The sequence below is a fragment of the Parastagonospora nodorum genome (genome assembly GCF_000146915.1).
Source record: "Parastagonospora nodorum SN15 chromosome Unknown scaffold_30, whole genome shotgun sequence".
NCBI lineage: Eukaryota > Fungi > Ascomycota > Dothideomycetes > Pleosporales > Phaeosphaeriaceae > Parastagonospora > Parastagonospora nodorum.
The window spans coordinates 378,855-393,210 of NW_001884578.1; the positions used below are offsets into that span (position 1 = coordinate 378,855).

The 14,356-nt window shown below is 52.6% G+C and overlaps 5 protein-coding genes across 5 annotated transcripts; 4 read left to right on the plus strand and 1 right to left on the minus strand.

Moving 5' to 3' along the window:
• Positions 1 to 519: 519 nt before the first annotated feature.
• Positions 520 to 2,001, plus strand: SNOG_14269 (hypothetical protein; the record flags this gene model as incomplete). Its single annotated transcript, XM_001804412.1, has 4 exons — positions 520 to 587; positions 693 to 773; positions 826 to 1,607; positions 1,667 to 2,001. The coding sequence occupies 4 exons, from the start codon at positions 520 to 522 to the stop codon at positions 1,999 to 2,001; spliced, it is 1,266 nt and encodes a 421-aa protein (XP_001804464.1).
• A 1,035-nt stretch (positions 2,002 to 3,036) lies between these two features.
• SNOG_14270 (hypothetical protein) lies at positions 3,037 to 4,515 on the plus strand (the record flags this gene model as incomplete). Its single annotated transcript, XM_001804413.1, has 3 exons — positions 3,037 to 3,128; positions 3,186 to 4,037; positions 4,086 to 4,515. 3 exons carry the CDS (start codon positions 3,037 to 3,039, stop codon positions 4,450 to 4,452), a joined length of 1,311 nt encoding a protein of 436 aa, XP_001804465.1. The 3' UTR covers positions 4,453 to 4,515.
• An 818-nt stretch (positions 4,516 to 5,333) lies between these two features.
• On the plus strand, positions 5,334 to 10,212 carry SNOG_14271 (hypothetical protein; the record flags this gene model as incomplete). Its single annotated transcript, XM_001804414.1, has 3 exons — positions 5,334 to 5,931; positions 5,983 to 9,979; positions 10,182 to 10,212. The coding sequence occupies 3 exons, from the start codon at positions 5,334 to 5,336 to the stop codon at positions 10,210 to 10,212; spliced, it is 4,626 nt and encodes a 1,541-aa protein (XP_001804466.1).
• Positions 10,213 to 11,335: 1,123 nt separating this feature from the next.
• On the plus strand, positions 11,336 to 12,271 carry SNOG_14272 (hypothetical protein; the record flags this gene model as incomplete). The annotated part of the gene is made up of 1 exon (XM_001804415.1): positions 11,336 to 12,271. One exon carries the CDS (start codon positions 11,336 to 11,338, stop codon positions 12,269 to 12,271), a length of 936 nt encoding a protein of 311 aa, XP_001804467.1.
• Positions 12,272 to 12,436: 165 nt separating this feature from the next.
• Positions 12,437 to 13,450, minus strand: SNOG_14273 (hypothetical protein; the record flags this gene model as incomplete). Its single annotated transcript, XM_001804416.1, has 1 exon — positions 12,437 to 13,450. The coding sequence occupies one exon, from the start codon at positions 13,448 to 13,450 to the stop codon at positions 12,437 to 12,439; it is 1,014 nt and encodes a 337-aa protein (XP_001804468.1).
• Between the last annotated feature and the right edge of the window lie 906 nt (positions 13,451 to 14,356).

A 14,356-nucleotide genomic window follows, 5' to 3' on the forward strand; every position in this document is an offset into this window, starting at 1 on the left:
AAGCGGATCTACACATGATCGGATGTCCTTAGTAGTGCAGATCCGGAGCAGGTAGTTTACATTTAGGTCGAGATGAGATTATGATGGGCAGGTCATGAGGTAGGTGGTTACTTCGACATAGTTGGCGCCAACTCACACAGCCTTGGTGACGGGCAAACACTGGATCATGGTTTACAACACATATAAGCTCGAGCTGTCTCTGTGTCCTGTCGGTTGAAGTCCAAGGGTCATTTCATCAAAGTATAACAACGTTTCAGCTCATCTCCGCTTGCCACGTCAAGACCCGACCAACCACAACCTCGTTCGCGCCTGCAAACTTGTCATACCCTGGCACGAGTCAGGCTATTTACCACGCGGCGATCAGCAAGGGACGTCTTACCAGTGTTCTAGCCTTGATCGCGTTTGTTGATCCCATCTCATTTCCCTGCATTTCTCGTACCTTATTTGGATTCCGTGTCACCGCATCTCTCAACTGCACACTTCTTACAATAATTTCTCAATACTGCTTAATACAACAATATGATACTTGCGCGGGCTCTTGCTGCGCTATCAGCCTGCGCTGCTGCACTTGCAGCTCCAGCTCCAACGTAAGTTACGATGTGGTCAAGTTTTTAGGAGGAATGCGATTTGCAAACGTCGCAGCTTCCATCACAAGAATGCATATGCAAGTTCGGGTCACTAACGAATGACAGTGAGAAGCGCGGTGTCAATTTTGGCTGGGGCCAAGAGAAGATACAAGGCCTTAACATTGGTGGTTGGCTTGTTTTGGAACCGTGAGTACAAGGCGACCAGAAGGGGGAATGAAGGCTGATTGTGCGACTCAAGATGGATCACGCCCTCAATCTTCGAGGCTGCAAACGCAAACCGGCCAGCAAAGGACATTGTCGATGAATACACATTGGGTCAAAAGCTAGGGAGGGATGCAGCTCTCCAGGTTCTTCGTCGGCATTGGGATACTTGGGTCAGGTGGGAGGACTTCAACAAGATCAAGCAATCTGGATTCAACGTGGTCCGCATTCCCATTGGTTTTTGGGCCTACGATACATTTGGCTCGCCATATGTGTCTGGAGCAGCCCCATACATAGATGCCGCCATCGACTGGGCTCGGGGCCTGGGTTTAAAGATTATCATAGACCTTCATGGTGCTCCTGGCTCCCAGAACGGCTACGACAATTCCGGTCAGCGAACAGACAACCCCCAATGGACCACTGGCAACAACGTGGACAAGACAGTCCAGGTGTTGAGGACCATCTCCCAGAAATACGCGCAGACCAAGTACCAGGACGTCGTCGTTGGCATCCAGCTTCTCAACGAACCAGCTCTTTACCTCTCTCAAGTGAATGAGGATGCCACTAGACAATTCTACCGTGACGGTTACGGCCAAGTCCGTCAAGTCTCCGACACCCCCGTCATTCTTCACGACGGCTTCAAAGCTCCAAACACGTGGAACGGATTCCTCACGCCTTCCGACAACAACGCACAGAATGTTGCAATGGACCATCACGAATACCAGGTGTTCGACAATAACCTCCTGCGCAAGTCGCCACAAGAGCATGCCCAATATGCGTGCAGCAACTCTGAATCCTACAACGGTGCTGACAAGTGGAGTAAGTAATCATCAAACCCCCAGTAATAACGATGCTAACAGGTAGTTCAGCATTCGTAGGCGAATGGACCGGCGCAATGACCGACTGCGCCAAATACCTCAACGGCTACGGCCGCGGCGCACGCTACGACGGGACTCTAGCCGGCAGCTCTTACATCGGCGCCTGCGGCTTCCAAAACGACATTTCGAAATGGAACCAGACCTTCAAAGACAATACCGCCCGATACATCGAGGCCCAGATCCAGGCGTACGAATCGAAAACGCAGGGCTGGTTCTGGTGGAACTTCAAGACTGAGGGCGCAGCGGAGTGGGATGCATTCCGCCTCATTGATGCTGGCGTGTTCCCGAAAATACGGAATGGGCAGGTGCAGTACAAGTTCGGCAAGCTTTGCTAGGAGCAATGTGTGGAGGGGACTGCGCCGTGGTTGAATCTGACCACGCCGTACACCGGCACGATTGTACGTGGTAGAGATGGACGAAATATATATCGAAGCGCGAGTAATTACGCGCAATGAAAAAGTTTGATCATTCGAAAATGCTTCATGTCTCGAAGATTGGAGGATGCACTACTTGTTCGTTTTGACGCCGGCTCGACTTTGAGGTCTAGGTGAACATGTACCAGCCAGGACGCATGCTTGTCAATCCTCAAACAAGTTTTCGACATGACTGATGAATAGCTGCAGACTCTACCTTTTAGTAGGATCTGTGGAAGGGGGAGGAAAAAAGATACAGGAGTAATGTTCCGCTGTGCTTTCAGTAAAAACGTGGCATAACAGAGTGCAATGATGGTATATCGACGTTCATCTTCAAGGTCGCAGAGTCCCACGTTACAGACAGAGTCGAATGTACAAGGCGTGTTTTCTTCAGTCTCGAGATTCGTGTCTTACTTAGCGTATCACACTTATTTGGTCATGTCCATGAATGGAGGTTGTTCCTTCGATCGATGAAGATCTTTTCCGTGTATCGCTTCCGAATTCTGATTTCGTAAATAGTGGTGTTGCATGTAGCAGCCATATTTCGTTTGTTATAGAAAGCTCTCTCGCCCCAGGGATGTGGATTGACAAGCGGCGAACATCGGCATTGTGGTTACAGGAAGCTTGGGTGCGGTGCTGTTCCGCACTTGACAGGGCTGAATATTGAAGGAGTATTACAGTGTAATTATGCTGAAGAAGTGTTGAGTTTCTCAGCTGAGTGATGATGAGCACTACGTGAGGGACATGTGATAGATTTGTTGCATGTAAAATGTATATTTCGTTGACATGTGAAAGCGTTTGAGGAGCGAGACTCTCCACAACCCCAGGAATCGGTTGGTGGCGGGCTAACGATTCCCTGCCTGCCTCGGCAACAGCCCTGGAGCGACCCATGAGCCAGCTTCCTTCACACATTCACTCACACTGCCATTATTACTTTCACTCGAATATTATAGCACTATGGCTTCAATCTCAAGATCACTCAGGCCGCTTCTGCGTACAGCAACGGCTTCATCGCGTACTCTGCGACCAGCAGCACGCGCCGCCCCGCAGTATGTTTCGAGCTCGGAGAAGAGGCAAATGTATTACAACTAACCCACCTTGCACAGAATACGATGCCTCTCAAAGACGGCTGCACGAAGGGAAGCAGTCGACATCTCAGACGTACCGCCGACACCCATTACGCACCTCTCCGAGACTGAGATGCTCATGGGCGACTCTGTGTCCAAGTTTGCCAACGACGTGATCTTACCAAAGGCACGAGAGATGGACGAGGCAGAATCGATGGACCCAGCGGTAGTCGAGCAGCTCTTTGAGCAAGGTCTCATGGGTATTGAGATACCAGAAGAGTACGGTGGCTCAGGCATGAACTTCACATCAGCCATCATTGCCATCGAGGAGCTGGCGCGTGTGGACCCCAGTGTCAGCGTCCTGTGCGATGTACACAACACACTTGTAAACACAGCCATCCTCAAGTACGGCTCCGAGAAGCTCAAGAAGGAATGGCTGCCAAAGCTGGCCACAAACACAGTCGGCTCGTTCTGTCTCTCAGAACCTGTCTCGGGATCGGACGCCTTTGCGCTGGCAACCAAGGCTACAAAGACGGACAATGGGTACAAGATCAGCGGGAGCAAGATGTGGATAACGAACAGCGTGGAGGCAAACTTCTTCATTGTGTTTGCAAACCTCGACCCGAGCAAGAAGTACAAGGGTATCACGGCCTTCATCGTAGAGAAGGGTACGCCCGGCTTCTCGATTGCCAAGAAGGAGAAGAAGCTCGGTATCAAGGCCAGCAGCACGTGTGTGATCAACTTTGATGACGTTGAGATCCCCAAGGACAACTTGCTTGGCAAGGAGTTTGAGGGCTACAAGTATGCTATTGGGTTGCTGAACGAGGGCCGCATTGGTATTGCTGCGCAGATGACTGGTCTGGCATTGGGAGCGTGGGAGAACGCTGCTGGGTGAGCTCACTAGATCTTTCTCCAGAGGCATATACTGATGAAAACCAGCTACGTATGGAACGACCGCAAGCAATTTGGTCAGCTCGTGGGAGAGTTCCAGGGCATGCAGCACCAGCTCGCACAAGCATGGACTGAGATTCAAGCCGCCCGCGCGCTCGTCTACAACGCTGCGCGCAAGAAGGAAGCCGGCGAGGACTTTGTCATGGACGCGGCAATGGCCAAGCTCTACTCGTCACAAGTCGCTGGGCGAGTGTCAGGCTCAGCAGTGGAGTGGATGGGTGGCATGGGCTTCGTGCGCGAGGGTCTGGCAGAGAAGTACTTCAGGGACAGCAAGATTGGCGCCATTTACGAGGGCACCAGTAACATCCAATTGACGACGATTGGAAAGCACCTGCAGAAGAAATATACCAAGTAGAGAAGAAAAAAAAGAAGAAAGTAGACTAGACGGAAAAATGAAGCGAGATGCATTACCCCTCGATGATTTTCTTGACGCGGGACATTTCGGGCAATCGTGGCACATGCCAGACGATGAGATGGCTCGCATCCAGCTGGCTGGTACGAAGTCATCTCTGATGCGGGACGTCACGCTCCGCAAAGGCAACTGGGACATGGGATGGAACACGTTTGCGTTGTACACAGTGTTGTCACAGAAGACGCATCATGCGCTGCCACGAGCGCAGTCGAATCGAAGAACAGCTGGGCTGGTGATGACGACAGGCGGCTGGCGGCCACGATGCGGCCGTGTTTTCCAAGATTTGGTGCAGGCGTTGAGCAGACCCCACAACCGGGAATCCATGCTCGGGCGCTGTGTGGCTTGCGGCTACTGGCTCACGCACGATCCGACATGTCCACTCGTTCTGCAGACGAAGATTGTCCCGCGGGCCCAGGGAAGGGTGACGGAGGGCAGGCGGGTTGCATGCCCGAGTCGGAGGAAGCAAGGCTTTTCGCTGCGGCATTATTCTTCTTTGCATCGAGGGGGATCCGTCCGCACCACAGAGTCCGAGTTGCATCTCCTCTGCGACGCCTCCTGAGTGTTAGTGTCGAAACACTGCCAATCTCGATTTTCGAATCCTGATTCCCGAGTGGAGTCGTTCGATGCGGTCAGACCATCACGACACCTCTGCACCATGCGAAAGCGAAAGTCGCGTGGCTGCATCTGCGTCTGCGTCTGCGTCTGCGTCTGCACTGGCCCGCCCCCCAGCCACCATACCAACAGCGAAATTCTTCGAGAAGATCCAAGGCCACTGCTCCGCTCCGGCCCATGACTATTTTGCTGCAGAGCACAACAACGGAACCATGGCGTCACACCTGCGACCGCCAGACGCTTCCGATGCCCGCCCTAACGCGCCCAGTCGCGCGCGATCCGCTGTCGAGAATCTCTTGCCCGCAGGTATTGTAAGACGCAGCAGCGCACGACCGCCTGCGACACCGCACATGGAGCGCTCCATCTCGTCCATGGCCGACAGCTTCACCGACTACTGGGGCGTCTGCGCGCGGAACCCAGACCCCGAGGGCTCCAAGACGCCCGAGCCGCCCGTCCAGGAGGACGAACTCAAGCCCATCTCCAACTGGGCGCATCTCACGTACATGAAGAACCAGCGCAACAATCTGCGCGCCGAACTCAAGGCGCACCAGATTGCCGGCGCCGAAGCAAAGCGCTCGGTTGCGTCATTGAGGCGGTTGGCCTTTCGCATGGCTGTGAACATATCTGCAAAGGAAAGACAGATAGCCACCAGCGCGCGCAACTTGGCCAACAGCAGACAGAGCCGCTATGTCGAGGGCAGAGATGCCGAGAAGAGGGTCGACGCCCTGAAGCGGGCTCTGCGCGTCGAAGAGGGCAGGAACAGGGAGATACTCGAGGCGTTGGAGAGGGCTTCGATGCTGACTTTGCAGTGTAAGTGAAGCATCTTCACCAAAACTCGACTTGACTCATCTTCTGCTTTAGATGCAAACCCGCCCGAAGCCCAGCAACGCCCGCCACGCCCGCCACGCAACCCCCTTTCACCCCCGCCTTCACCACCTACCCGGCTCTCCAATCTGGCCATGACCACACTGTCCACACCTCAGACACCCCCGCGCTCTACATCCTCCTCATGGAACGAGACTGATTGGGAACTCACTCCCGGCCTCGCGTCGCCGACTGAAGTGCGAACTTCCGACAGTCGTCTCATCCGCGCAAAGCGCGAGTCCGACCAAGCTCTGTCTGCATGTCGCCGGCGTATCAGTGAGCTCCAAGCCGAATGCGCAAAGACCAAGGAGGACGGCGAGGCGCTGGAGGAGTCAAAAAACGGTCTCCAAGGAGACATCCAAGAACAGCAGGAGCGCATAGCCACGCTAGAGGCAGCTAGAGCAGCCATCGAAGAGACCCTTGAGTCGACGAGACTACAGCTCGAAGTATCCACCGGTCTAGAAGAGAGCCTCAAGCAGAAACTGCGCATGAAGAACAGAGAGCTGGCGAGCTTGGAACAGAGCAGCGAAGGCAGACAGGCGGAGCTTGAGGGTTTGCACGAGGAGAAGGACTCTCTCGTCTCGCAACTTGCAGAGCGCGATGCACAGCTCCAGGAACTCGAAGCTCGCACCACTTCGCTGCAAGAGACACTGACTACCTTGCAAAACAAGCTGCAAGCCGCTGAGCGCAATGAGGCGTCCCTGCAAGATCAGCTCAAAGAAAAGGACCTCGCCAACGAAGACTTGAAAAAGAGACTCGACCGCGGCTCCAAGTATGAGCAAATCCTACAGAAGAAGATTGCTGAGCATGAGCAGGAAATCCTGGGCAATGTCAAGAAGATTGAGGTTGGTGGCGGTCTCATCTCAGCGCTGCGCGCGCAGATGAAGCAGTCGGAGAGCAGCAAGAAGGATGCCGAAGATGCTCTTACAACATTGCGGACTGAGCTGAGTGGCTTGAAGTCTACTCAAGCCAAGGACGTCCAAGTTCGCGAGGCCTTGAGCTTGGAACTGGACGATACCCAAAGCGCAAGGAACAAGATGCAGAAGGAGCTTTCTGGCACGTTGGAATCCTTGAGCAGAGTAGAAGCTGAAAAGCAGAGTCTTCAGTCAGAGCTCGACTCTCTGCAATCCTCGCACGATACGTTACTGGAGAACCTACGAGCGGCTCAGCGTCATATTCACACCCTGGAGCTCTCGGACGAGCAACAAGCTGAGTTGGAAATGCTCCGGGACGAAAAGGCTTCAGTTGAGGCGGATCTCAGGGTCGCCAGGCAAACCAATTTCTCGCTTCGCGAAGCCCAGCGCATGAGCAAGTCGGACCTGAAGGAGCTGCGGGCATCCGTCAAGGACCTTCAGCAACAGCTGCACGAGTCTCACGAACGCGAGACAGTCCTCAAGACACAATTGGACTTGGCTCATGGTGCTCAGGCTGAGGTAGAGCGACAACAAGAGGAAGAGTCTCAAAGACACAGTGAAGAGCATCGTCAACTCCAACTCTCCATGACAAGTCTCCATGCTTCACTCGAAGCATCCGAGAAGCTCAAAGCGTCCCTGCAGGAAGAACTCAGGCAGCTTCAATCGGCCAACATTGACTTGGATAAGCAGTTTCACGACACATTGCGATCCAAGGCAGACTTGCAAAATGAGCTCGACACCGTGCGGACTAAACTCGAGCACAGCACCAGTCACAGCAACGGCCTCCGAACTAAGCTGGACGAGTTGGAGTTGGATCTCAACGCCAGCCGACAGTCTAAGGTTGATGTCGAAGCACAATTGGGTCATGTGCATAAGCAGCACGAAAGCCTCGCAACGCGCATTTCTGAACTGGAGCAGTTCCTGTGTGAAAGCCGCGATGACACATCCAGGGCTGAAAAGGAACTGCGCTTGAAGCAAGAGAGTAGCGAAGCTTCGGCCACGGAAGTTGCCGAGCTACGCGAGACTCTGCACACCACTGAAACCTCCAAGATGGAAGCCGAAGCCAAGCTCTCTCTGGCGATAAGCCTGCAGAATGATCTAGAGAGTCAATTACAGATTGCACAATCTAGATCGGCTGAACTGCAGACTGAAGCAAACAGTGTTCAAGCACGACTATCTACTATGGAGGGGGAGGCTGCGCAACTTCATCGCTCGAAAGAAGAGCTTACAGAACAACTCCAGGCATCCCATCATGCCCAGACTGAGATGCAGGAGCAACTCAAATCTACCGAGTTGCGCCTGCATGCTGTCGAGACGGAAGTTACCGGACTGAAGTCTAGGGTTGCTGCAGGTCAACAAGAACTCGAAAACGCCCGCCTCAGTAAGGTTGAGGTTGAGAACAAGCTTGAACAGGCGTTGCAATCACATGCACAGGTCGAGGAGGAGCTTAGTGCGGCTCGAGGCAGCAATGCGGCAACCGAAGCACTGGAAACGGATCTTGCGCTAGCTCGCTCTCAATACAATGAGCTCGAGAAGGCGCACTCAGAAATGATCTCACAATCAGAGATGAGTGAAGAGGAACTTGGCACTTTGCGAGAAAGCAGATCAGATGCTGAACGCAAGCTGGAGGACGCACTCTCTTCGACGAAAAGCTTGGAGCATGAACTGGAGCTAACCGTTGGAAAGCTCCGTGACTTCGAGTCGAAACATGCATCGCTTGTCACAAGGATAGAGTCGACCGAAAAGGCTCTTGCTTCAACTCGAGACGAGAAAGCTCAGCTTGAGCAGTCATCTAGTAGCACCGCTAGTGATTTTGCGTCAGTCCAGATGCGTCTTACTGATTTGGAATCTGAGAAGGAGAGCATCAGCACAGAGGCCAAGGAGATCAGACAAAGAGAAGAGAGTCTGCGAGAGACCAATGCTAAGCTTGAGCAGCAGCTGAGCGATGCTACGCAGCACGCTTCTGATCTAAAGAATGACCTGCATGCCGCCCGCGCGCGTCTCGAGACTGCCGAGTCTGAGAATGCGACTCTCAAGTCTAGGATCTCAGAGGCTGATGAGAACCTCAGCTCACTTCGCGAGACAAATGCCACACTCACCGCATCCGAGAAGGACTTGCATGAGCGCTTAGAGTCTGCAGAAGAAAACCTCCAGGCCGTACGCGAGACCAACAAGCGTCTTGAAGCTTTCCTCGAACGCGTCGAAGCCGACATGCAACACGCCGAGACAGCATTCGAAGAAAGCGAAAAGCGTCTAGAGGAGTTTGTTGAGGAATCCCAAGCTAAACTCGACGCTGCAAGGGACGCGAAGCTCAAGTACAAACGCAGGCTGTCCGAGCGAAACAACGAGATCGAGCTATTGACCACTGAGAATTCACACTTGCAACAACAGATTGGCGAGAAGAGGGAGGAAGTCAACGCACTCGCCAAGGGCAAGGAAGAAATGCAGGAGCAACTCGAGCAGAAGGACAAGTTTGTCAGTGACCTTAGATCGTCAAGTGACCGAAGGATGAAGTCGATGAATCTGGCATACAACGAGCTGAGAACGAGGTACGAGGAGCGGGTTTCAGGCCATCCAGGCGCTCGACCTAAGCGGGACCGCGCCATGACAGAGATTCGCAAGCCCAATAAGGAGGAGCTAGCTTCAGCTTATGCAGCGCTGGAACGCGAAGTCGAGGGTCTCAGAAAAGACAAGAAAACTTTCGAAAATCTCGTCTCCACGCTTCAAGATAAGATCAGCCAACTCCAACGCCTCGAGGAATGGCACGATGCACGAGAGCCAGAAGTTAGGCTTGAGGCGGACTCTACCCCTTCAACTCCAACTACTCAACACTCAGGCTCCCGAGTAGGCAGCACATTCAGTCGCTCACCCAGCATCGCCATTAACGACCGGCCAACGACCGGACTCAGTACAGCGTCCAAGCAAGAGTGGGCAAATGACATCGAGCGACTCCGCATGCTGCGCAATGAGCAAGCGAACCAGTTGAAGAGTAACAAGAAGGCGCGAAGCGATCTTAGAAAGAGCTTGAAGGAGAGCAAGACTATGTTGCATCAACTTGAAAAAGCGAAGCAACAGAAATCGTGAGTGGAGCCCCTCAATCAAAACCATGCTGTCCTAACCCACTGCTAAACAGGTCTCGACCGCGCGCCTTCCTACGCAAGAGCCGCCCTTCCACTGCCAACATGCTCGATACTACGGATCAACAAGACTACACTAGTCCAACCTCACCGTCTACGCCATCACGTCCTGCGACCAGCCATGCATTCCTCACGCCCGATACAGCGAGGACAGGAACGCCATTCTCAACGCCTGATAGGGCACAGACCACCACACCTTTCGCTTCAGCCAGGTCTAGGCATACGATTCATTTCGCGCCTGACTCTGATCCCGTGGAACACCCACAGCCGTCCACATCTCCGCTGTCCGCAAGGCCTCATACACCCCATCGATGGAGTACGCTAGTCAGGCCGAAGTCCAGACAGCGGCCAAGCACGAGTGGTGGTCTGCTGGAGGGGACCGTACAGAACGAGAGGCCTACTACGAGTGCTGGAGAGAGAATGCTGGGTGGTGATAAGAAGGCCGATAAGAGGAGGAGTTGGAGTCTGAGAAAGCTGTTCAAGTGAGCGTTGACTTTTCGCGTATGCATTAGCGTTGATGCTGTCGTTTTTGTACAGCGTGTTGTTGATACAATGATACGAATAAGACATGTGCGTGGAATTGTTTAGTTCGTCCTTGCTGGTCAGTACAAAAGTCGTGCTTGAAAGGACACCCCTTGATAGATTACCATTCGGCCGGTAACTGCGGCACGCCCTCATTTGACAAGACCATGATCTACAAATCACAAGTGCACCCTTAATACCACATCCGGGAGAAGACAAGACTGTATACCCCACCTCAGCGCCTTCGATAAACATCGGGAACTCCGTAGCACCACATGACGCCAATTCGTGCACAACCGACTGAGAAGAGGTTTAGAAGCGACGACGTCTCGTATCACCGATATCGTTCCAGCATAGCAACCTTTCTCATGCAATCTAGATGCATGGATAAATTGCGATATCACTGCTCGTATGGTAGGGTTGACCCAGAACAACGAGTGTGGACAAAGAACCACGGAGAGACAAAGGAACGCAACGCAACGCAAGGGATGAGAATGGTGGCTTACGATAATACTAAGCTGCACCTACCGCGTCTCTGGATCAAGGGAAAATACTGTAAGAACTGACGTAGAAGAACCGGTGTTTGGGCCGTGTGTGCAAACCTTTCAACAATATTGAGAACGAATTGTATGTTCGGACCCGAATCACACCGTTCACTGCCATACATATACATATATATAGTCTTCATCATTGAAGCTTTCAATCTTAACAGCAATTTCCACATCTTTGCGAATGCACACATCCACCCTGACTCTTCACTGACCAGCACACATTGCAATGGCAAACTCATTCCGTACAACCTCTTTCTCATACCATCTCCAAACCCTGTTTCTCTTCACCTCCGACCAAGTCCTCGACACCGTGATCCCCGGCACTCTGTTCGGCCTCAGCGCCGCCTTCTCCGGCCCCGTCCTCTCCCTCCCCACGCAATCCCTCTTCACCATAGCGCACAGACTGCCTGCAACATGGATCTGGCTGTGGCTCATGATCCTGCAGTTCTGCCTGCAGAACCAGCACCACACAAACTCCGTCGAAGAAGACAAGATTAATAAACCCTGGCGCCCGATCCCCGCGGGTAGGATTAGCCAAACGGGTGCATTGAGGGTCCTGACGGCCGTTTACGTGCTCAACGCCGTGGTGAGCTGGCACCTCTCTGTCCTGCCGACTTACATTGCGTGGACTGTTCTTGGCACCGCGTACAATGACTTCGGCGGAGGCGATCACAGCGGACTCTCGCGTAATGCGTTCTGCGGCGCGCTGTTCTGTTGCACGTTCAGTGGCGCGCTGAGCATTGCTTTGGGAAGCGCCACATCAATGAGCTACGAAGCGTGGCAGTGGACGGTTCTGATGACATTTGGCATTATTGGCATGACAATTCATACGCAAGACTTTCGCGACGAGGTTGGCGACAAGGCGAGGGGGAGGAAAACACTGGTTTTGCAGATCGGCAGGAAGGTTGCGCTTTGGAGTGTCATATGTGCGGTTACTTTCTGGTCGGTGTATCCTCCGTTCGCTTTGTTCAAGGGTAATTGGGTGGCAACCGCTCCGTCGGTAGTGTTTGCTGGATATCTGGTACTTATCGCGTGCCAGGCGATGGGTGGTTTTGACGCGAAGCGAGATCGGCGGATGTATAAAATATGGTGTCTCTGGATTGGTGTATGCTGCGAGCTTCCTGCGCTGGTTCGCGTATCAGAGGAGATCTTGCGTGTGTAAAAAACTTGCTGAGATTCGATATCTCGAAAGAAATGTACGTTTCGTTGGCTATCTCGGTTTCGGCTCAGCATATTTTCCCACTACTTTGCATTTGTTTCGAGTAAGAAATCAGCATATGTACGATGACGCGATTAAGGAAGTTTCAAGCCGGATTTGACAGACAGACTACTGTATACCACAACGTTGAAGGTGCTCTTTGATGTCAGGCACATGCTTCCCTAATTCCTCCATGATTTCATCCCATATCCTTAGCATAAGCTTCTGATTCTCTTCTCCTACAAGACTCTGCGCATCATTCTCAATAACATCACTCGCCCAAAACCTCCCATGCAATTCTTGGTTCTGCGATGCGCCACTGATGTACGTATTCGCGCCCTGATCTGCTGTCCGAAAGAACATGGCTCCGGCCAGGGCATATATAATACTGAAACCCGGGAACTTGATATGGCGGTGAATATTCGAGAAAACAATACCAGGGCACACGGAGGTAATGATGAGCTCGTTCGATGGCGTTGCAGCAGCGAGACGGACAGCCACCATCCTCATGAAAAGTTTGGAATAGCCGTATCGTATCTGAGCAGTAGAGTTGGTGTAATTGTCTGGTTTGTTGTACTGGGCCAAGATGTTCGGACTGTCGCGAGCCTCGGCGGATATTTCGACAGTCTTGTGTAGGCCCGAGTTCACGAATTGCAATACTGGTATTTTACCCGTATATTTCTGCGACTCTTTCAACTTTGGCAAGAGAAGAATACCGAGTAGTGATGTGGAAAACGTATTGACTTGTAAATCCTCCTCCCAGCCATACTGTGTAGGCCTGTAACTGGTATTGAAGACGCCGATATTTAAAATAGCGACGTCTAGATGATCGAGCTCTGCGTTGGCCCTTTGCGAAAAGTTGACGACGCTATCGTACAAATTCATGTCGAGGGTCCATACCTCGAAAGGACTTGGTTGCTGGCTGACTTCTGCTTCGAGTTGCTTCTTGGTCGACTCGCCTTTGGCCTCATCTCGAGCTGTGATGATAACCTTGGATGCTCCCAGTCTCGCAAATTTGGCCGCTGCCGCGTATCCTAGCCCAGAGGTTGCACCAGTCACTAGAACAGTGCGCCCTGCGAATGATTCGGTGGACTCTTTGGGAAGAGTCCCCCATTTGTTCTTGATTACTTCTGCGATCGTCATGGCCTGTCTTGATTCCACGCTGCTTCTTCTTTTCGATCGTAGGATTTGATGAGGTGTGCTACTGATGATGGGGTGTATACGAGTTAGGAGCTCTGATGGGTTGATATAAGCACAGCTGCCGACGAAGGACCGACCGCGGCTCAATCGCGAAAGTTTGTACACAGTAACCGCGAGAGACCAGGTCTCATGAGGCGTTCTAGTCTCATCACCTCGGGTACATAAGTCTCTCGGCAGGAGGTCCTTTACTTTTCCTTTCGACGGTGCTATGCATGATAACGTCCAATACAAAAACCGGCTTCACGAAGAACTGTAGAAAGGAAGCTGACTGCGGATCGACCGGAAGCTGGGATCGCGTCGTCGATTACGCAGTACGTGAGGACATGTAGTAGTTCCGCTACGGTATGACGCATATTAGCTAACTTGCGCCGGCCTCGTCTCCGCTCGATGGTACATGTTGAAGGGTCTGCCGTCCGGTGTTACAGTCGCACCGTCGGTTAATGCTGTGGTCCTGTCAGAAGCGCCAGAAAGATAGAGTGACGATGAGGGACATCGAACACTATCGTGCGATAACAGTTGGAAAAAGGCACATCTTATGAGACGTGACTGAATCGTGACATGTTCGCGAGAGGCATGCGATCAGTTCAATGCCTCGGTCGTCATCGGGCCAAGCTAACGACCTAGCGTCGAGTCAGTTACTAGCCTGCTCCTGACCGACTCTTCAATTTGACATAGATACCTGATCACCACGAGGCGGTTCCCAATTCCTCTGACCAGACTGCAAATCGTCGGAAAGTACCTCTTCTTTCTATAACTAAATTACCATCATCTCAGTCTCAGAGTGAACCGTACTTACTAGCTTGAACAACCCTGCTCAGCAGCACTAGTGCACTTCGTCTCTATCGTCGC